This window comes from Saimiri boliviensis, chromosome 3 (genome assembly GCF_048565385.1).
Source record: "Saimiri boliviensis isolate mSaiBol1 chromosome 3, mSaiBol1.pri, whole genome shotgun sequence".
Taxonomy (NCBI): domain Eukaryota; kingdom Metazoa; phylum Chordata; class Mammalia; order Primates; family Cebidae; genus Saimiri; species Saimiri boliviensis.
In genome coordinates this window covers 57,148,268-57,173,280 of record NC_133451.1, presented here as the reverse complement: position 1 = coordinate 57,173,280, position 25,013 = coordinate 57,148,268, and the positions used below count along the sequence as shown (strand labels likewise).

The 25,013-nt window shown below is 31.2% G+C and overlaps 1 protein-coding gene across 32 annotated transcripts in view; it reads right to left on the bottom strand.

The window, feature by feature from the left end:
- Window positions 1-25,013, bottom strand: part of ADGRL3 (adhesion G protein-coupled receptor L3) — an 846,433-nt gene that overhangs the window by 13,369 nt on the left and 808,051 nt on the right. For 31 of the 32 annotated variants that reach the window (XR_012516839.1, XM_074396184.1, XM_074396178.1 and 28 more), the window contains 2 exons: window positions 20,734-20,859; window positions 13,883-13,979 (listed from right to left, as the gene is read on the bottom strand). Coding sequence is in view for 31 of the 32 variants with exons in the window: in XM_074396184.1 (XP_074252285.1) it covers window positions 13,883-13,979; window positions 20,734-20,859 (223 nt within the window). In the remaining variant the exon portion in view is untranslated. Of the gene's footprint in view, window positions 1-10,324; window positions 11,584-13,882; window positions 13,980-20,733; window positions 20,860-25,013 lie in introns of those variants that run through there. The other variant, XM_074396206.1, reaches the window with a different exon arrangement.

The following is a 25,013-nucleotide window of genomic DNA, read 5'->3' as shown; positions in this document are numbered from 1 at the left end:
TGAATTTTGGGGTTTAGAGTGGAGGAGATAGTTACGATATTACATATGTGAAAAGAATGTTCATGTGCTAATTTTTACTGAAATGGAGGCACCAGGAAAAATGAATACACAGGGGGTTTTACTGCTCTATGCCAAGCATCTAGATAGTTCCTATAACTCAAAAAATATTTGTTTAATTAATTAAAAAACTTAAAAAACGATGGCATCTTGAAAATATAAAACTAAATCAAAGTTATTTTATCCATTGTGAGTAGTCTTATAATTTTAGTAAAAATTTTTAAGTGTGTCAATTGTCCATGTCCTAATGTGATTTATTTTCTTCTAATCCTGTACCAGGTACTCTACTATCTAAATTTTAAAAGCAGAAATAAACAATCATATATTATTTGGAAATACAAAACGCTACCTGAATACTAACTGCAGAACAACAGAAAACAAAACAAAACAAAAATCAGCTCACTATCTGCCATGACTCAAAATAAAAAGCTCAAATTGACTATAAAAATAAAATGGCTATGTGGAAACAATAGTTCCTTAATTATTTAACTCACAAACTCCTAGCTATGGTCTAGTCATACTTGTTTATTTGCTGTCAGAAACAAGAATTAGCCCTCTAATAAAGCCATGCAAAATGAGTTAAGATTGAATTACAATATATATGTATCAAGTCGTGCATGGTGTCTCACGCCTGTAATCCCAGCACTTTGGTAGGCTGAGGTGGGGGAATTACTTGAGGTCAGGAGTTTGATATCAGCCTGGCCAACATGGTGAAATCCTGTCTCTACTAAAAGCACAAAAAAATTAGTCAAGTGTGGCAGTGTGTGCCTGTAGTACCAGCTACTCAGGAGGCTGAGGCAGGAGGTTCGCCTGAACTTGGGAGGCAGAGGTTGCAGTTAGCCGAGATCATGCCACTGCACTCTAGCCTGGGAGACAGAGAAAGACCCTTTCTCAATAAACTAATAAATAAATAAGAAAAACAATATATATGAATCATTAACATGGTTGTCAGTAGAATGCCAAGCACAAAATTTTTATTTCTAATAAAAGTAAGACGCAAAACAAAAATGATTTTTGTATTCCATATTGAAAAACTTGGGGAAGTTTCTTTAACACATATTTGGAAGAAAGTCATATCCTAAAGCCATTGAAAAAAAAATTCAGTTAAAACCATAGTCGTTTTAAGAAAGGTTCTTTTCTTTTTTCTTTTATTTATACCTGAAGATCTAGATTGATATAAAAATTGTGAATGAGTGAATTTCGAATGCAATAATGAGTCATACTATTTTCAAATGTATAGTTTTAACACAAAACTGTGATGTTTCTTTCCTTATGAAAATAGAACAGGTGTTTTGACATTGGGAGACCCTGAATGACAGCAATGCCTGGGCTGGTTCAGTGTAATATATGTAACTGAGGACTGGAAATCTAAGGCTGAATGGTGTGCTTTGAAACTGTAAAGTAAGAAACAGATCTGAAAAAGGATGACAGTTGGAGCTCACTTGAATCTATCATTTAGAAACATAATTCAAACAACGCTTCTTCTTGACAGCAAGCTAAAGAAAGTATACTGAAAAAATCTTAAAATAACTTGAATTGCCACTCTACTCTGCCCTCAGACTTCATTAAAAAAAAAAAAAAAAAAAAAAAAGTATTTACATGCTTGTTTGATCATATTGAATGACCAATGTTTTAGCATTCAAAACCTTGGTGATCTAAGAAATCAATGGAATCCAACCATTCATCAACCATTCATCAATAGTCACGTAGCCATATGCCTCAATTTTCAAATTCTTGTATTTATAAATATTTAAGATGACAAGTGTTCTGTTTGCTTGATCCTAATAAAATAGTTTTACTCCGCTGGTTCTTTTTTCATGAATATGCTCCAATCCAGTCCTTCATGTTTCTCTCTCCTTTGTTTTGACATAACATTTCTTATGAATTCATTTGCAATATATACATTAATGTATATAAATCAGAGTTTTGCATAAAGCAGAGTGACTACTGAGTGATGTCTCTCTATTTTTGTCCTCAGACCTTAATTTTGGCCCACAGTGAAGACTCAATTTTTCTACAGGTAAAAACCGTCTTTCTAATGGTTGTATTTTCTATGGCATTAGAAAACTAACTTCAGTATAAAGCAAGGGTGCTTTCACAGGGAAATGGTATCTATGAAGTTTGGAAATCCTCAAAATCACATGTGAAATGATTTAGGTATATGTTTATATGCTAAATTGTGCATATTCACATGTCTATGCTTCCTCTGATGAAAGATTCCAACAGATTTTATTTCCTTTAAAATAATTAAGAAAACTGGTATAAAGGAATAAGAGGTTTCTTTCCTTAGCAAGTAAAATATAATATAAACAAGAAAACTGGAAAAATAAATTTGAAGTACTCCAAATATATAGTACATTTATATTACCTAAGTGACTGTAAGATTGCATTATGGATAAAGGTTGTAACTTAGAATAAGGTCATAACTGAATAAGATTTTTAACATCATCTAATCTACCACCATTATTTAATACATAAAGAATCACAGGCCAAAATATTTATAATTTACTCAAGGTCACCCATGACCTCTGGTAGTTTTATTTAAACATATTTAAAGCCGATTTTCAAAAAATTGTTAGGATCCTCTTCCTCAGAAAATGTTTCAACATAATTTTATTAGGAGCCTTGTAGTTCATTAATCTTTCCATATGTTTTTTTGATAATATTTAATTATTTTGTTTTAATATTCTTGAATTAAATTATATAAAATAAATGAATAAAAAAGAAAGTAAATAGACAAAAGAGGCTTCCAGAATTACAGTAAATAGGCATTGTCTATTTTAAGTATTTTGTTTCCTATTTTTTGCTTTTCAGTATAGCAAAATAATATCAACACACACAAACAATCTACAGAAAGTGGAAATAATTAGTTCGACTCTCTAGGGACAGCTATATAAATCAATGCCAAGTGACTTATTAAAAAAAAAACTATGAATAGAATCTACATGACACCTTTAAAGTTATGTAAGTTTCAAAACCACAGAAACCATAATTTTAGCTTATAATGTTTTAATTCAAACAATGAAATTACAAAGTGCCAAAAAAGAAATATTTTATTGAATGCCAAGAATGCTATCATCATTTTTTTTCTAAAGTCATAAATTGAAGAGCTGACATCTTGATTTATCACACTGTGCACTTTTAATAGCCAACAAGTTTGCTATTAAATTTTAATCAACCTGCCTATTAAATTTCATTCAAATCGTTTGGAGACACTTCAGCTTCTTTTAATAGCTAATTCATTCACTGGGAATTCATTAATATGGATTTAAATGACACGTTTTCTCTAAAGTACAGATTAAGTTATTGTTAGTTCAATATGAAGTGAAACAGTCTGAATTCAGAGGTATTGCCTCTGTTTTAACATACAAATCTGAAGCTTCAGAGTTGGGAACCCTAGAAGTTACCTCTTTGATTACTTTTATTTTGTATTAATTAGCTACATACGTGTCTCCTTGTCCAGACACATGTGTTTTTCTACAATAAATGCTTCGAAGTCAAATTGCTGGGTTATATCGTGTGCACATTTTCAATTTATTGAAATAATGCATTGCCAAAATGCTGTCAAATATGTTTGTACAATTCACATTCCCATGAACAGTGCACTTATTCTCTCAGATTCTTTCTAGGATTTAGTATTGTCAGATCAGCATTTTTGCCAATCAGATAGAGTATGAAATAGTATTTCATATCACTGTGAAATAGTATTTCATATCACTCTGCATTTCTTATTACTAGAGAGGTGGGTAATTTTACAGATGTTTATTGTGAGTTGCCTATTCTTAGCATTTGCTCACATTTATATTGGGTGATTGAATTTCATTTATTAATTTGTAGACATTCTTTATATAACATGGGCACTAGCATTTTGTTTTTTATACATGTGGTTTACACTTTCTCCCAATGGCTTATGGGTTATGAGTACTGTTTCAATTTGAGACAAGAACTTTATCTGCCTTTGCTTATAGATTGTAATCATTATTATTTGGTTTTTAAAAACTCCTTCTTTAATCTAAAATCTGAATGATAATTTTTAAGGTTTCAAGGTATTTTTTATATTTAATATTTTTCCACATTATTCAATACAACACTTATCATATTGCAGATGAGAAAACTGTCATCATTAGATATTCAATGACGTTATACATATAATTAACTAGAAAGCAAAGCTCTTCAAAGATTTTAGGTTTTTCAACTGCTTAAGCCAACAGTGGTAGGATTTAATTTCAGAATTGTTGGTGAATCTGCTTCACAATTGAAAAAGTGGTTGGTTTGCAGAAGTGAAGGACTCATATTAGTCATTTATCAATCTCTAAAGCTCATCCTTTGTAGTCAAAATCTTGTATATCTGTGTTCTTTTAACTTGGACATTTTGAATTCTTTTGTCTAGTACTCAAAGAATACTGAGTCTGAAAATACTGGGTCAATTTTGATTAACCACAGGCAAAATAGCAGTAAACGACAGTTCTTTTTAGTAAATCAAAGGCATTTAGGAAAAAATATTTATCTTTGTAATTCACACGGTAGCAACTCAATTCATTTCCTCTAAATCAGATTATTTCTTGATAGTGCTAATGATATGTAGTCAATCCTATAGCTATATTTATTTTTTAGTCACACACTGCTTGTGAATTTGTGCTGAAATAAAACAAAATACAGAACAAATGAAAGTATTATTAATAAAGATAAAATAATTTACCAAAGTGAAAAAAGTATGACATTTAGTATAACTCACTGCTCATTATTCGTGTATTTTTAGCATTGCCCATATTATATAATCTTACATGCAGAAGGTCTGTCGTGACTAAAATTTGAGCTTTTAAATTGGAACCTATATTTGAAAACAGTGTTTCTGAACAAAATAGACATGAATTCAAATAAGGTATCCATGAATAAAGAGATTCTTGATAATGTTGCAGATGGCTTATTTTATACTACGATCATAATCAGCTCTGCTCTATTTAGACAGAGGCCAATTCAGAAAACACATTGTTTCATTTTTCTAAATCAAGAATGACTATCTTCTTTCAATCTATATATCCTCTCAAATCTTTCTTAATTCTCCAATGATTTTCCAGGGTTGTAAATTATCTTCTATGACTGTGGTGGTTAACTTGTCTTACATTCTGAAGTGGCCATATTCCTTATTATGACAAGTTATGGAGAAAGCTTATTATGAAAATCATAGAAGAAGCTATCATATAAACAAACTTTTAAATGGTATGCAATATAAAGCTGAGCTATATAAAATTCAAGCCTTCGTATGCAATTCAACAGGAGCTAATTTAATCGAATACTACCCAATTATTGGTCATTACAGTTTAAGTACTTCTTTTCCAAAGAGGCCTTTTTCTCTTTGCTAAAAATATAACCTCCTTTCACGTTTTAATTTTTTGTGTAACTGAATTAACTCCCATTTACCTGAAAATATCAGACAAAAATTCATACAGCCTATTTCTTAGAAAAGTAATTTAAATGAATGATGACTCTGTTATAATTAACTTTGAATATTACATATGGTATTTATATCATCATAACCTTTATGTTTATAGTATTAGCAGGAACATTTTTCCAGATGAAAGACACGGTTCATGTTGTTTGTTTTAAAATTTTGAATTATAAAGCATATCATAGTTTTTGTTAAAATTAGAATTAGCAATAAAATAATAAAAAGTTTAATTTATAACATTATTTAGGAAATTTCAATTTCAATAGATATTCTACTTATTCCAGGCATTAATGTATTATCCTGACAGAAGAGGACACAGCTTCAAAATGTATCAAATTCAGGAGTACAAAGATCCGGGAACAGTTATATCTTTTCTATTACTACATGATTATAGCGAAAAGGTATTTACCTGTTTTTCTAATATAATCTTTGCCCTTACCAAAAGTTCATCTTTGTACTGAAATACAAAATTTTTGAATTAAAATAAAAAAGAGTCTACAAATAAAATAATTTGAAAGCTTCCATGAAAGAAAAGAAGAATGACAATGAAATTCTTCTGACAATCTAAGCCCTGCAACTGGGCAATAACAAATAATAATTTAACGTATTCTGTATCAAATAATTTTGTAAAAGTATTATGTGGTTTTAAAATCTATATCCTCATATATTCAGTGTTTTTCGTGCTTTTTTTCCCCTACATGGGTAGGATAAATCCACTCTAAAATACTGTGCTTAGAACAAAATAAAATGGAAGCAAATAAATAATACATGAAGGAATTTAAGAAATAAAGATGTGAATAACTGAATTGCACTGTTAAGAATATCTATTTTCCATATTAGGTGATAAAAATAAAGGTCACTTTGAAATACTTCCTTCAAAAGACTATATCTATATTCCAACCTTCAACTTCATGAAAAATTGGCATTAGATGAAAAGAACGAATGTTTTTGTTATCCTGTGTAGGTCTTTGTGGTCAGAGAGACCTTGTTTGGAATCTAGATGATGCCCTAAGAAGTCATGTGATCTTGGAAAAGTTACTTTAACTACCAAGAAACCCAGTGTCTTCATGAATATAAAGAAAATGGATAATGAATAATGAACAGAGTACAATATGTATGACTACATACAGACTAAAGGAGAAACAGCAAATTTATTAACAACTATAAGGGGCATACTGTGTTCCATCAGAGAAAGAACACCAGCAACTCTTAAGTTGAAATCTTCATACTTAGCTCTAAAAAAAAAGGAATTTTTAAAAATTGCATCCTCAGTAACTTACATAAAGCAAATAGTAATATTTTAGAGCTAAGTGGAAACACTCTAAGCACTTATGTTTAGAATTTCCCGAGGTAGCTCATTGCAGCTTGGTTGATTCATAAGAGAAGTAAGAAATACTGCTCATAATATGTAAGGTAATATGATAATAAACCAATAAAAATGAGGAAATTAAATATATTTTTTTAAAAACCCTCTTTTTAAAAGGATCTTTGAGAGCTTTAGGTTAATAATAATAGTAAATAAGAACTGTTTATTATTGTTTAGTTAGCTGTGAGAGACTGGATTACTTGGAGGAGGTATACCAGAGACAAAGCTAAAAGTAATGCATAAGAAGGATTTGCTGAGTAAGCGTTACAAATACTTTTCTTTTTCAGATCCTGCCAGCAATTTATAGCCAAGAACCTTTGCCCCAGATTGACTGGACATCAATATTTCACATATTTCATTTTGCGACTTGAATAGAGTGAACTGAAAGTTATTTGGCTTCCTTAAGTTAAAAACCTGGATATAATACAGCCTTGTTTAATTATCTATTTGACTCACTTTAAAAATCTGTGCCTATTTTGCCTTTTTGTTATTAAATTGATTTTCCTAACATAGCCTTCTTTATTTTATTGTTCCCTTTCTGATTGTCTCTACTGATAACATGTACAAAGGAAATAAATAAACATATATATATATATATATATATATATATATATATATATAAACACTATTGTCTCATTTACACAGAACATAAAGAACAAACTTATAGACATACTGGACATAAATATAATGGTAAAATTCTCAGAAGAAAAATTTACCTATGTCATAGAATACTCATATTTGCATTCATATCAGCATAATGCTTGTTCAAAATAAAAATAGTTTGTTATATAGGTTACTCTGATTTGTTAGCTATGCAAGTACCATAGGTACATTATTAACTGTCTTTGCAAATTTCATAAGTAGATGTCAGATTATATTAGGAGCTGCTTAATATTTACAACCAATGATTTTATAATCCTTCAGAACAGCAAGGCTTTGGGGCAATATGGCATATTTTATGCATATAAGCCAAATTATATTTATTGATGTTAATAAACTATAGTGAATGAATATGAGTGTTTTGCTCTAGTAGCTTTAATTTACATAAATCATTAATCGCAGTAAAATACCACTCAGATTTTTTTCATTTTCACTTTTCTTTAAAAACATAAAAGCAAAATATGTTTAGAAGCCTGAATAGTAATGGGATGGCAGGTGATTTATTTTGAGGTTTCTTCTGCCTCGGTGACCAATCTCCTGGGAAAGACAATACAGGCTCTGAGAAAGCATTAGTTAAAAACAGATCTGAGACACATCCCTGCTTCACTACGTAACTGGTTATTTAGCAGCGCTGTCTGAGTTGGACTAGTGTTCTCTAAACTTCTGGAGGGAGAGGACAGGGCTTAAAAGAAAAGCGAAGGCGGTGTTTGCTTATGCCATTATCTAAGGTAGGGAGAATAAATCTATTACCTTTATTTTTTTGATGCTAAAACCTGATTGTAAATCAAAAGTGGGAAATACAATTAGGCAGATACAATGTGCATTTAATTTCTAATTTAGCAATGACAATTCAGTTTTATTATTTTATTCTTTTTGTTAGCCTCCAGGGTAGCAAAATCTATTATTATTTCTTTTACTTGGCATTTAAGTAATCACCTCATTCTTCCCATCTATGTCTGCAAAATAAAAAATGAAAACAAAACTTCAGCAGGGAATGATGAATTTTAATATCTGATTACTTGAGAACACTAGCAAGGACAAGTTTTGATTTATTAGAAAGTATAAGTGAACTTCTGAATAAAACAATAATAATATTTATGTTCCAGGCACTGTTGTAAGCAATTTACACATTAATATATTCATTTACTCCTCTCAAGGACCTTCTGAAGTGAGTACTGTTTATTTACCCACTGCATAGACCCTGAGATGTTAAGCAATTTGCCAGAAGTCTCTGGATTAAAACTCAGGTGTTCATTCTTAGAATTATTTTGCAAAACTAAAGTGAGTAGGTCAACTATTTGCAAATGTCTATTTGATAGCAATATCTTTCCCCTCTGTAGCAACCATACTCCTAAAAGACGGGGTCACCTTTCAGTAGGTAGTATTGCCACTAGCTATGATCCAGAATTTACCCTTAAAAGTCTATAAAAACAAATGTATTGTCATAGGCAATCACAGTTTTACTAATTACATATATTTACTGAGAATGCTTTTGCAGATTAACAAAGATCTGAACTCTGAAAAAAGAATCCATCAGCAGTAATAAATAAGTGCTACACATCTACCGATCAGTCTTCCTATATATATAACAACTAAATTTGGCTTAAATAAATATATCCTTACTAGTCAGATCTCTATGCATAAAAATCTAAATCATATTAACTTGTCTGAGCGGTTGACAAGATGAAGGAGAGGAGATTGGGGAAAAATAAAAACTCATGATACTAGCCAAGCAATTGTTCCAGAAGAAAAACAAATGCCCTTTGTTCTAATTTTGGGAAAATTCAAATTTTCATGGCTGGGGTGGGAATGGGGCACTCTTATGTGATTAAAAGATCCTTCCTGCTAAGAGCTACTTAGCAAAACTTGATTTTCAAATAGAAGTTTCTGACCTCAATCCTACTAATTAAATAAAAAGAAAATGGGAAATATAATATTTATGATCAGATAAAGCCAATAAGTATAATATTTATGATAAGATAAAGCCTAATAAATATATTATTTATGATGAGATAAATCTAATTTCAGAAAATATCCTAATTTCTACATAGAGCCACAAAAAGAGTAGAAATATTTAACAATTCATGCTATTGCCAGAGGAAATTTCTCAGTAAACAATTCATTTTCGGATCAAACTAAAGTTTTAGAGGTATTGTTTAATCTAAATAGTTAAACGCTGAGTACAGTAGCCACTTGTTTGTAATCCCTGAACTATGAGAGATTGAGGTAGAAGGATCTCTTGAAGCCAGGAGTTCAAGACCAGCCTGGGCAACAGAGTGAAACCCCACAACCACAAAAAGTTTGAAAAAATGGTGTGGGAGCCTGTAGTCCTAGCTACTCAGGAGGGTGAAGCACGATGATTACTTGAACCCAGGAGTTCGAGGCTGCAGTGAGCTATGATCATGCCATTGCACTCCAAACTGGGTGACAGTGGGAGACCCTGTCTCAAAAAAATAAAAATAGCTGAGCATGGTGGCTCACACTTGTAATCTAAGCACATTGGGAGGCTAAGGCAGGCAGACCATGGGGTCAGGAGTTCAATACCAACCTGGCTAACATTGTGAACGCCACATCTACTAAAAAGATAAAAATTAGCCAGGTGTGGTGGTGCTCATCTGTAATTCCAGCTATTCATGAGGCTGAGGTAGGAGAATTGCTTGAACCCATGAGGTGGAGGTGGCAGTGAGCTGAGATCGTGCCACTGCACTCCAGCCTGGACGACAGTCCAAGACTCCGTCTCATATATATATATATATATATATATATATATATATATATGAGTGTGTGTGATTTGTAGAGTAGTGGAAAAAACTACTCTAGCTACAAGTCATTTCACTGTTACCAGAAGGTTGGACCTACTAGAGATTTGAATTAGATTTCCAGCAGTGCTGGGAGGAGACTGGGAATTGAGTGCTGAATAACCCTTCAAGATATGAGCAGAATGGTAAATATTTAAATGAACCAATGAATAAAACATCCTGAGGTCCCATGAGTTTGTGAAAACTTGAGTTTGGCTTAGAGTTAATCTTTGATGAAATTCTCTATAATCAACCATCACCTTAGAGCTCTTCTAAAGCTCCTTTTACTTGTGTATATAATAACATTGACGAAGTTAACTTGAAGTAATGCTGGGGTATAGGCCTCAAGGATTTCTGAATTTGTCTAAGTGTGTAACGTTGTGCCAAACAAGTCAGCTCAAGAAAAATATTTGAAAATGTATAGAAAACATTTCAAGAAACACCTTCATATTTACAGATATTTAAAGTACAGTTTTAATGGAAGATTTTAAACAGATGAAGTGACTAAACAACAAACTTCTAAAGAGAATATAAAAGAATTAATATACTTATTGAAAATTATTATATCAACAAATTTTCCAAGGTTTCACATGATTCCAAGGAGTAAAATCCCAATAGTAATCAAATTTATCACCTTGGAAAATCTAGAAAGGTAATCTCACACTTATGATGCAACAAGCTGATTCAAGAGCAGAATATTTGAGATGGTTTTTAAAAAGAAATACCATCAAGAAGTACTTCTACACTGCATGATGTATTCTTTTTTTTTTTTTTAGTGGATCTTAAAGATGATAATGATTTATTATCGTTTGTAATAACAATGATAAGACATATGAAATTTTTAAATAGAACTCTTTTGATGAATTGACAAGTGGAATGAACAAGAAAGAAAACCTAAATTAAAAATAGGACTGATTTTTGGACAACAGCTTGTAGTTTTCAAGGGTCAGAACTATCTTAAAGACAAAAATAAGAGATTTAATACATCTAACTTACAAAGGAAAATGGAATCTAAATTAAAAAAAAAACACTATCTGTAAAAAACTAAATAAATGGGAAGTTAGAATATATGAAGATGTAAAGATGTAGTCTCTAAGATTTTTATTTTACTAATAGAGAATATAATATTTTGAATAAACAGAAGTGAATAATTATGTTGCTGAGGTGACTGAAGTGTTTATCTGAAAAGATGAATCTTGGATGTCACCTACCTAAATATGATACACACGCCTGAATGCAGGGAAGATAGGACCCTGGGAAATAAGACAAGATTAAAGAAGGAGGTTAAAGACTATCTTCAGATATATAATATGAAGAAATAAAATTTCAAGTGGTCTACTCATCTAAGATAAAAAAATAAGATTAGAATAAAATTAGGAGTTTTTGGCTTGAGGGGGACTAAGAAATTAATATAGGAAATGAAGAAGATCACTATGACTCCTAGCACCAATAAAGTCACTAAGTGAAAGGAAGAATATATATCTTGATGAAATGATCAGTACCTGAGCACCTTTTAAATTATAAGTTCAATTTAATTCTCTACACAAAGTCATCAGTAAGGTAACTTATTTGATGTCACAAGAAAATGTATACCCTTCTTTTAACAGCTGTAAGAAATATATTTTAAAACTAGAGATTTTGATAAACAGACTTAAATATATGACCAGTCAATATAAAATAATATTTTCCTTTAATATATTTCAAATTAATCTAGTTATTCACATCACTATATTCCAAGTTAATTACATTCTTGAGAATAAATTAAAAAGAAAGAAACTAAATAGCAGTGTTATATAGTGATTAACCTTAAACCCATATTGTCCATTTATGGCAGTTTTTACAGAACTTACATGCCTTACTACCTTACATAAATTTAGATAACAGTGTTAAACAAAATAATAATTTTACATATTTTATTTATCCTTATAATAGATACTTCATTATTAAAATCATATTACCTCAGTCTTTGTGTAATCAACAATTATTCTATGGCTGCCGAGATCATTAAATGCAAGATACTTCTGTCAATAAATCCTATTGGTAAGGACAATTCCCTTTCTTGGAACACAGAGTAAATTTTCATATGGAAATATTTAAAGAATACAGAAAATTAGTCATATGTTAGCAAATTGATCCTAGGTTTTGGAAGTGTTTGTAAGTAATTTATTCTTTATGATTTAAAAGTAATGTCAAAAAGTTAGAATACTCATGTTAAAAGAAATTTTCCCAAACTAAATATTAAAACTAAATTGAAAAAGATAAGAGTACGTGAGATATGTTGTCTGGATGAGTATATTCTAGCCAATAAAGACAAACTAATAATGAAACAAAATACTAGGAGTAGCTGTTTTAATATATTTTCTTCATATTTGGAGGTATATTCTCACTTACTATGCTTACTAATCCAGCAAAAGTGATGTACATAATTTAAAATCATGACTAGTTTTAAAATATGGATCCCAGCACCAAATTGAATTTTGACACTTCCTGTCCTAAGTTCTTTATACAAATAAGATGTAACTTACTTGAGTACAAATAATTGAGAGTACTAGCATCTGAATCTTTCCAAATCATAAGCCATAATTATTATACTGTTCGCTTCTAAGTGGCATAAAATATTAACAAAAACCTAACAGAAATAAGCTTAAAATAAAATAATAATTCTAGTTTGGGGTCAAGAAATAATCATATTGATCATAAAAATAAATTCATACAAATGCCTCCTTCCCAGATAAAACCATACTCTAAATTTCCCATTGCTGACTGTAGCAGCCTCTTAGTCTCCACAATGTTGCATCTAGTCATTTTTACTACAGTGAAATAAATTCTATTCATATCCCCACACATACAAAGAATGAGAGAGAGAGAGAGAGAGAGAGAGAGAGAGAGAGAGAGAGAGAGTAAAGATCAAGGAAAATAACTCGACCACAAACAAAACAATAGATTAAGTGAACTTCGTTTCTTCATTTCAAAAATCTAAATGCCACCCAGGGAACACTGAACCACAAACACATACATATACAAAAGTAATAATATACCCCAAAGTATTTTTTCTCCTAAATGTTTAAGTATCCAATATTACCCAGGTAAGTGTTTTAGATATTAAGATGTGATTTTTTTCCCAAGTACACAGGTTGCCTTAAGTATGTATTAGACAGTATACTTTCACTTCCAGAAAGACTATGAAATTGCTTTATACCTAAGACAATGCGGAACTCTATGATGCTTAGCAGACTATATAGCCACATAATTGCCCATTTTCAAGCTTCCAATGAGGCCTGACAGCTCTCCAGTTTATAGCAGCAGCAGATGACTAGGAAAAAAAAGTTTCTTATTTTCTAACTTCCTTTTGGAAAAGACTTCCTGAAAATTCAGGATTTTTTTTTAAAGCGGCTTATGAATAATGGAACACATTGCTACACTCAACCAAGTTGTATGTTCTGACAATATTTCTATCACGTGGAACAGGTTCAGAAGTTGCAAATCAACCAATGCATTTAATTCTTAAAGTAATCAGAAAAGTAATACATATGAAAAATTATTTCTAATTACCTCTATTGAGTGATGCTGAACTGTTTATATCTCCAGTAATAAAGGAAGACTCTGACTGCTTTCGAACCGTGTCATTCCACATTCTACGGATTCGGCTCTGGGTGGGGGAAAAGGCAGGAAGAAAATGAACTCATGAGGCAGTGAATTTTCTCGCAAATCGTTCTTTTCTTTTCTGTCACAGTTACATGAGACCTTTGTTTCGAGCATTTGGCAAATAAACAACTACATGTTTGCAGTGCAGTAGCATGAGAACATCAGAAATAACGTTCATGATAATACATGGTTCTCATTAACTGTATTTCTAAATGCCTATCTACCAAAGATAATTATAACTATAAAAGAAGAAATATGTGTAAAGTACTATACCAATTTAAATTTGTTGAAGATATACAGAAGTATATAGCTTCGGACAGTTAGAATTAGAAAATTTTAATTTCCAAGGGAAAACAAATTATTTTTACTCTAACTTTTATTGGAATGAGAATGTTTAAATAAGTATTAAATTGCCAGTTCTAACAAACAATTTAGTTTAAGAAATCAGAACCTTGCAAAAGAATTTGTTAAGAAAAGAAAATAGAACATTATTAAAATGCTACCGAGCTTACATTTTCCATAACTTTTATAAGAAGATCAATGTAATTTTAGAGATTATATAACTATCCTGACTTTTCTTTCTTTGAAGAAGATAAAGTTAGTTGATTCATGCTTCAGTAGGAAGTTTTATAGATAACTAAAAATTCTTACATTATTATTGATATTCCTACATTCAAATTTCTAAGTGTCAGATAATTCAAGAAAATAAATATTACAAACTTTTTCCATTTGGGGGGATTTTTTTCTATTTTATTCTTTTATACCATTTTATTGAGTTATGGATCAAAAAAGGATTAACCATCTTGCGAGGAAGAAACAAAATATTTTCAGAAGTTTTTCCAAGGGCGAAATAGTTATAAGAAATATTACTACTACTTATGAAGCCATGCTTACAATGGGTTATGTTCCAAATACATTTGAACTCCTTGAATTATGGGAGTATCCCAGCTTAGAATATTAGACAACTGATTTTGTAAATCTTGGAACATGTTTATTCTTCAGAAATATTGTTGCATATCACATTCTCTAGGTTGACAAATGCATGCATGTACATACACACAGACACACACACAGACACACACACAGACACACACACAACATTTAAAAAAGGACAATGTTAGGAGGAAGTCTCTCACATTAGTTTTATTAGTTGGTTAATTAATTAATTAATTAAAAACATTAATTATTCTCTACTGCCTGCCAGATACTAACCTATAAGATACAAAGGTGAAATGCAAGCACAAAATGTCTTGACCTTCATGGAGCTGCTAAACTAGTAACATATTAATCAGATTATTACAAAAATAAATGCAAAAGTACAATATGCCCACAAATCTACATACAGTCATTAAATATTATAGCCAAAATATAGAGAACCAAAATGACTATTGATGGTACAATGGATAAATAAACTATAGAATAATACAAAGCAAAGAAAATTAAAAAGCTTATAGCCCCCTGCAGTAACATAGATGTTTGGGGAACAAAGGAACACATAAAAGAGTACTGAATTATTTCAGGTGAGTAAGTATCAAAATATGCAAACTAAAATGTGCTACTAAAAGCTAAGACAATGGTCATGTTTGGAGTTTAATGACTGAAAGGGGTTCAAAGGGTTTCCAAGGTATTCTCAGTGTACTAATACTTGGCCTGGGAAGTGGTAAGAATTCATTGTGCCATACACTTATGTTTTATGCACTTTTGTGACTTCATTATACCAGAGAATTTTTTAAGATTTTACCAATTATGCCACATATTTTTACCATTTATTAAGGGATATGTCCTCGTCTAGGGAGTCTGAGAACAATGTAGACTAAAGAAGTAATATTTTAACTGGGAGTTATGAAGTTATTATTGTTAGGTGATATTTAAATGAGCTGTCCCCATTATCTCACCTCTTATTACTCTCCCTACCTGCTCTAGCGACACCTGTCCCCTTGCTCTTCTCTAATATGCTGGGCATGTTTGTGCCTCAGTGCTTGGTAACCTTGGTTGTCTTCTGTGCCTGGGGTGCTCTTCACCCAGATACAGACATGCGTAATTCCTTTATCCTTTTAACTCTAAAATATGTTTTCTGAAGTTATAACTTGACCACCCTACTTAGAACTGTAGATTACCCACAAAATCTAATCACGTGTCAGTCCTATTCCCCTACTATTTCCCCGCAACAGTCACTAACATCTCCTACAATTCCATGTATTATATAAGTATTTCTTACATTTATATTTAATGGCTATCCATTTAATGTCTAATATTTAATGTCTAATGTCTCCATTAGGCTTGAGGCTCTATGAAAATATAATTTTTGTCTTCTTTGCTCATTGAGGTGTCATACTTGGCAGTATATCATACACATACTACATATATATCATACATATACTACATAGTGTATGTATATTATATGTGTGTGTATGTAGCTATATCAATTAATTATTTCTATGTTCTCTTTTACCTACTATATACTTTTCATGTATTCACTCATCAAAACTTCACAAGAATCAAATAAGGCAGGCCAATCCTACACATTAGAAAACTGGAGCACGGTGGTCAATGAACATGCACAATGGCATAGACCTAGTAAGTGGCATAACCAGTACTGGAATGAGGTCATCTGGCTCCTGAGTACAGGCAGTTTGGAAAAGAGGAAAATACATACATATAAAATAAATATAGGTATATATATATATAGGCATATATATATAATAAATAAAGGTATGCATATATAAAGATATATACATACATATTACATAATATAATATAGGCCACACTTAGATGTTTATGGAATGAACCAGGATGGGTTTTTGAATATGGGAGTGAAAAATAAAAAAGTCAGAGAAGACTATATACAATAAAGTATCATTTATAAAGAAAGATTCAAAAAAGGAACGCTGAACATTTTTTGGAGGGAAAGAAACTATTAGAATACGTTGTGTGAATGACAGAACAAAATTTAGGAGCCTCTCTGGAGGAAGGCATAGGGATTGATTAGGGAGAGATTAAATAAAGAGAAAAACATATTGAAAATGTTCTATTTCCTAAGTTGGATGTTGAGTTCCCAGGTGTTCATCTTGTTAAAATGTTTCAATATTTCACGTACATATGTCACATAATTTTTTTATTTTTCAAATATTCTGTAATAAAAAGCAAAATATCTAAAAATAAATAAAATGCATGAAAGATAAATGACAGAACAATTAAAAGAAAGTCAAAAGATACTCTTTCAGTCCATAGTTTCAAAAATTTTTACACCCATTTCTGTGAATATATGTTTGTGTGAATGATGCGCATTATAAAACTTTTATGAGTGATTAGGACTAGGAAGTAAGTCTGGAGGAGCAAGAGGTGAAGAGGATTTTTACTTTTTAGTCTTGGCAATCATCCCCTCCATTATCCACAATGTAGCAGCATAAACTTTATTACATGTGGATTATATCCTCTCACTTTCATTCCCAATTTATCTTACTGGCTTTCCAAAGTAATCAAAATAAAATTAATTTTCATATTGTTACCAATACTTAGGGATCTGTCTCTTCCCTTTTTCTTTGACCTTCTGTCTCACTTTCCCTCTAACCTACTTTGGCAAACATTTTTTGTAAGTTCTTCACACCATAAAGCCTTTGCATTAGCAGTATTTTCACTTAGAAAACGGTTCCCCTGAATTTACTTTTCTACTTTCATTTAGAATCTTGTAACTCGGACCTGGGCATAAGTATCACTTTCAAAGGTAGTCTTTCTCCAGCACTTAATCTAAGTAGCCACCTGGCTAACTGACATCACCATATTTTTGTTATCTTCCAGCTTTCCCAATTTGATATTTTTGTTGGGTTTTTGTTACTAATAAATTTTCTGTCTCCCAATACTAGAATAAATATTCCAGATCATAGGGGTAGTTATATGTCTTTTAATCATTTTATGCCCAGAGCTCAGAAGATTGCTGGCATTATACAGGAAGCACTCAGTATTTCTAAATTAAAGAGTATAATACATAGTAATAGTTATTTTAGAAGTTCTCCTATGTGAAAGATGCATCCATACTCCCCAAATTTTGTCTTGATATCAGTGAATATTTTAGCATTTGCTGATGGGCGGCCATAATTAATGAGAAATATATTCATTAGTTTTATTTAAACAAACAATATAGATTTAAGTATCTTGTAATCTTATGGAGTATTGGGTGGTCACAGTTAATCAGAATTAGTATTATATTAAGCATAAGAAAAAAATTTAAATTATTTTCGAAGAGTAGAATTGTGATATTACAAATTACAAGAGTGAGGGCAAAAATATGGTACAGCTTAAAAACATATATAATATTCTATAATAAAAACAGTAACAAATGGTAGCAACCACCATTTATTGAGCACCTACAATTTATTCTAAGTGTTTTGTGTATATGAGTTTAATCTTTTTAGTAACTTAAGATGTCATTATTTATTATCAGTATTTAACAGATGAAAAAACTGAGCGTCAATGAAATTAATAACTTTTTTCTGTGTCATAGATGATACATGGCAAAACCAGGATTCAAAACAATGTATACCTAACCACAGAGTTTATTATTATTTCATTGAGCTGCACTGCCTTAACTTGTAGTTTAGAAGTATTGCTAAACATTGCACAACTCTGTTGTAATGTAGTAAATGAGATTCCTAAATACTATTTTAATATTAATGATATATGTCAATAAAATGATATATGCTGATAAAATAAAAGAATGGTGGTTGATGAGCTCAGTAATGTGAAAAGCATGCAGGAGCTAATCAGGCTGGATGATACAGAGAATCTCAGCAATATCAATTGAAAAGTTGTGGAAAAAGTTATTACAAAAAGCAGGAAAGGGAAAAGGATTATGAGTCTGAAAATAAAGGCATTAATTATAAAAGGGGTTCATGCTATAAGCATCATCCTGGTCTTCCCCTACTCTTATGTGAGAATTCAGATCTCTGATTGGCAAATTTCATAGTCCAAAACTCAGAAATTTCCACCCATCTGAGTTGGGACAATTATTCCTCTGATTTGCAACTTTACAACCTCAGTGTGGTATGCAAATAATACATGAAATTCAGATTACTAATAATTGTGCAATTATATTGAAAGTTCATGATTTGTGGCTGGTAAATTATTTAAGATAGTCTGATATTTTTTACAATAATATGTTAATTTTTAAAAATTTAATGGTAAGTATTAGATTGATACTAAAAATTTGGTTTTATTTGTAAGATAAAAAACTCAGTTGGTGAGGACACTGTTTATGAAATCACCAGTCATTCATTGATTTATAACAGTGCTTCAAGTGCTAGTTAGGTGTGTATGACTGTATAGTCTGACAGTTGATGTGTTTGAAACAATCAGATACATTAAATTTATAAATGATATTTAAAGGGTATAAGGAAATTAAATTTTCTAAGCATGTAAATGAAATTATTTACAGAAATTTAATCTATTAAGCTTACAAACCAATTGAACATCCATCAAATAATAACTGAAGCAATAACTCTTATTTTATATAAAATAACCAAATTTATGAAACAATAATTAGATTTATAGGTTGAGCTAAAAGAATTAAGAAAAATTAATTCTTGATCTATAACTGTATTTATCAATTTAAACTTGAGTTTCCTCAGAAAAATTTAATTGGCAACACTGAAAACATGACTTTTTATTTTTTTTATTTTTTTATTCTACTGAATCATGCAATCTTAAAAGTACTAGTCTGCATGACTCACACCTATAATCCCAGCACTTTGGGAGGCCAAGGCAGGCGGATCACTTGAGGCCAGGAGTTTGAGACCAGTCTGGCCAACATGATGAAACCCCATCTCTATAAAAAAACACAAAAAATATTGGGGTGTGGTAACATACGTTTCTGATCTTAGCTGCTCGAGAGAATGGAGTCTGAGGTGGGAGGATTGCTTGAACCCAGGAGGCAGAGGTTTCAGTGATCTGAGATTGCACCACTGCACTCCAGCCTGGGCAACAGAGTGAGACTCTATCTTAAAAACCAACCAAACAAAAAATACTAGTTTGCTAGATTGAAATCAAACTCACTTATCATCTACACAGTCCTATGTCTTTTACTCGACTGGCTCATTTTAACATTCAGGAGTTGCTAAGATTTCTATGTAATAACCTTTGAGCTGAAACTGTGCCCTGGGAAAAATGGCACACAGTTTAGCTAAAAGCTTAAAACTTTTCGGGTAAGGTACTATGCTGCTATGCGTAGTGCTGGACGAATGGGAGTGGAGCTTAGATCAGCTACAGCAATAATACTGTTGTAGTGTTCTTCACTGCCCTGACTTTTTTTCAACTTATCAGCATGAAATAAGATTGAGTCATAGTTATGTTTACTAAGCATACTATATTATATGCAAATTGTCTCAGTTTGTGACTAAGAATTATACTAGTTAGAATTAGAATTAGAACCGTGTCAAGATATCACATTTCTATGTATATGAAATATTACTTTCTTTGAATTTTGTGTGAAATGGCAAATTTCTTTCTTACCTGCTGCATTTATTGAACTAAAAACAATCTGAAGTCATTAATTATTATGCAAACTTAGACCCTAAATTTCATTATGTTATTACAGTTTTGGTTTCTTCTCTGTCAGAATCATTCTCATGTGGGACACAGTGAAACAACAAAAGCAAATGATGGTGATACACAGGATAGAAATTAGCACCAATCATAAGGGACAGTAACTGGTAACAGAAATACAGTTAAAAACCACTTCATTTCAGTGAATAACTATTGTTTACCTGTGAGCCTGTGGAATAGCGTCCAGGAGTTCGAGAACCAGATGTTTTCCCTGAACCAATGGAACTCTCTGTACTTTTGCCACTACAGCAATGTGTTCGCAGGCATTTCCCATACTCTTTTCGTACCTAGCCAATTAAATATTAACTTCTGTTAGCCAATAATTCATTGCAGGTAGGAACAAAAGTAGAAAATGTATGTGAGTTTTATTTTTAGATAACATAATTATTTCCTTGCCCTGCAGATACAAGAAAGTCTGTCCAACATATATTTTAGAATTAAAAAATTATATTCATACTGTCAAGCTTGAAATGTTGCCCTACTGGAGCCTTTTAAAACACACACACACACACACACACACACACACCCCTTTCATCACATCATAGTGGTACTTTCTCTTAGTTCAAAGAACATATACTTAAGCCCATTCAAGATAATATTTTTAGCTCATAAATTTGACATAAAGTAGCCTGTTGGTGTAAGGGCATTGTAGCTGTTGTTCTTTAGGTGAAACTCTAATGAGGAAGTCAAAGAGAGTGGGGTGGAGGAGGTAGGGTAAAAAGTGGGGGAGGGAGACAGAGAGAGAGAGATCAGAGAGAGAAAGCCGAGAGAGGATAAAGACAAAATATGAATATGTTGGGTGAATCATTTCTGCTAAATCTGTATTTCTCTGAAGTTTCTTTTAAAAGAGATCAAATTTTCAACTTGAGAACAAAAATTCAAAAGATTTTAAATTTAGTCCTTCAAAATAGTTCTACTCAATAATCACAGAGAAACATAATTACTTTTCTTTATAGCATTCTTGATTAAATACTTAATCCTGGTTGCAATATAAAATTACAGGGAAAAAGAAGACTTTTAGCTGATGTTTTTAAGCAGAGAATTATATCAACTTTTGGTAAAATTTTTATCATGTTTAAAATTTTTATTTCTGTCTTTTTAATTAAACAAGGCATATAAAAATAAACAGTAACTGCCTTAAATCACATCTCTACTATCAGTAACAACAAAAGGACACCTTATTATATTGATTATATGTTCACAAATTTATATTATGAAACAGTATCATATATAAATTATTCTTAGGCCTTTACATATTTGATTTCACATTAGAGTTCATTATTTCCACAACTTATAATAATATGATATTCCAATAAGATTTTATTTAAATCAAAGTTATGAACATGTGCTTTAAAAATAATGTTATTTAGAATCAAAAGCAAGAAAGATATGTAAATTATACGTTAAATTTAGTATTCAAAATGGGAACATTTCATCTTATGGTAAAATTCATCCTGTCAAAGACACAGCAGAATCAAAGACAGAACAAATGCAGATTTGCTCAAGGAACTCTTTTTGATTGAGTGATTGTTATGTGATGAGAACAATGATGGAGATGGAGTCAGGTGACTCAAGTATAGAAGAGGAGGTAGGTGTGGGGGCCAAGAAAGGCTTCTTGGGGAAGAAGTCTTCCCAGATAGTCTTCAAAAGAGCCACCGGAATTAATCTACAGAGTGAAGTTGAAATAAAGGATAGGGTAGAAGAGGAGGAAAAGGCATTCTTGCCATAGAGAATAGAAGGAGCAAAACGGGGTTATGATGCGCTGGCTTTTAAGGCCTTTTTCTGCTCAGACATGGCAAAATTACTTATTTTTAATGTATTTAAAATGCTATCGATTTGTTTTACAACCAGTCTTTTCTGTGCTACATTTATCAATAATTAAAAAGAGAGATCATTATTTTTGTTCAGTGTTTACAAGTCAGTGCATATTTTGTTTATCTTAAAAAGAGAAATCAGTCTGTACCCAGTCACGTGTGTTTCTAGGATACGTCTGTTGGGAGGGTGGGAAGAACTTCTACTTTTTAACTATTATATGTCAGGAACTGTGCTACGTACCTCCCTCAAAATAACTCTGAAAAATAATTATTACCTTCATTTTATAGATAAGGACATTGAAATGGGTTAAGCAATAAGAGTAAACTGTAAGACTGAAAGGGTTCAGCAATGTGCCTTAGGGGAAAAAAATCTACATTTCATGGTTGCTCTATGATCAAAAAGCTTTAAGATGCCACATTTGGAACATGGATCTTTGACCAGCACAGGCACTGTATATTACTAATATTATTAGTAAAGTGATCTAATAATTATCTCCTTCTTTGTAAATGGAAATAATTAGGGCAAATGCTTTAATTATAACTTGAGAAGGCTTAAAATAATCTCTAACCAAAAGTAAGCAGTATCAATGATAGTTTAGTAATTTCTACTGATTTATGAAGCATCTCTGAGAATCTAAACTTTGATCATAACTCCCCCCTCTGCAACATCCCATTTTGTTTTTCCTAAGGTACTCAGCAAAAGACATGTTTCTTTCTAGATGAGAAAGTGTATTTGAATGAAATGATGTAGATCTAAAGAAATATTTCAGTACAAAGAGAAAGAAAGGCAAAGAAAAGAGAAAGAGAACCACCCTCCCTCCTGCTACAAATGCAGCAATATTGTATAAGCCACAGTAATTCATCATGGACTATTTGAATTTTCCAACAAAGATTAAATGTTCTCAACCGATTATATAAACAACCAGAAAATCAAGATATTTGGTGATGCCAAGACTTGCATTAGCTACATTACTTACTGAGTCATTATACTGACTTTATTTTGCTGTGATTTGATTTGAAATGTTAAGCATATGTCTTAAAAAGAAGAAAAAAAATAACATGGACCATGTCCAGGAAACATTTTTCAGATTACAATAAAACAGTTATTTGATTGTTCAATCTTTTGCATATTCAAATCTACTATTTCACATGATACTGCATCTTAGTTATCCAAGTCAGATGATATCCTATTTTGGTGTCATGCTGTTCTAGAATATAGAAGACAGCAAAGAGAATATAGTTTACCAATGGAACATTTCTTCTATACTATCATATCAGAAATCAAATGATCATGGAAACTCCGAGAGTATATAAAATATTTGAGTGTATGACAAAAATAAAAGTAAGCACTTTAATGTGACCAGTGGAAATACTGTTTATACAATCCACACTCAGAAAATGACCGATGGCTCAAAAATTTTAATTTTATGAGTAAGTTTGAATATTCAATAAGACGAAACTTTCAAATATGAAATATTTCATATTTCTCTAATCAACATATATAAACTATAACAGCAATGTCATATTAGTGAAATTTAATCAGATGGCTTAAAAGAAAAAAAAATCCCAATAATTTCTTCAATGTCAAAGACAAGTACATCGCATTTTTTAATATAAAATAAAAATGAAAAATAATTACGTATTTTCTGATATTGGGCCGTATTCTTGACACGAAATACAAATGCAACCAAAGTTTTAAAATTCAAAAAATGGAATAGATGAAGGAGCAATATGCATATTACTTGTTATTGTAAATCATGAAAGTAAGCTTCCAAAATCAGGGCCTGGGAAGTTTTTCTGTAATGTCCAGATAGTCAACATTTTAGTTTTTTTGAGTCAGGAGTCAACACCAAGGATATGGTGTATATACTTATTTTAAACTTAAGTACTTGAAAATGTAGTAACCATTCCTGGCTTCCTGGCTGTAAAAATAAAAGGCAGCTGGATGAATTTGGCTCACAAGCCAGTTTCCGGAACTCTGTTTTAATGAATCATGAAACTGAACTTGATGACATATATATTTCAAAATTTAACTTAAGTTAAATATACTAAAAGATCTAAAGTTGTTTTGGGGTCTTGAAATGTAGAATCTCTACCTGAATATCAATGCAATTCTTATTTATACTAGTGATATGTTTATGTTAAAGCAAGAAAAACAAAAATAATATTTTAATTAACATTGGGAAAACTGAAAGAGGTGTTGGCTAGTAAAAATACTCAAAACCAAAAATGATTTGTGTATAAAGTACAAAAATTTCTTTTCTGCTTTGTAGAAAATTTCCAAATTAACTTTAAAATTTTAAAATTACTTCTTAAGGAGTTAGTAAACAAATTGAAATCAAATTTAAAAACCATGTTGGTCCAAATTTCAAGCTAATGTACAGAATACAAATGACAGGTGAATAAATCTGTTATACTTCAATACGACACGCCTGATTATAATGACCTAATATATTCCACCCACCCCCTTTTTTTTTTTTTTTTTTTATGGGCAAATGCTACCTTTTCCCTTAATCTCCTGATTTTGCTCACTTTTTTTTTTTTTTTTTTTTTTTTGTATATATTTCTCCTGAGCATCAGTTATGGCTTTCTTCTATCCAAATCTAGACATTTTTTCCAAGTTTTAG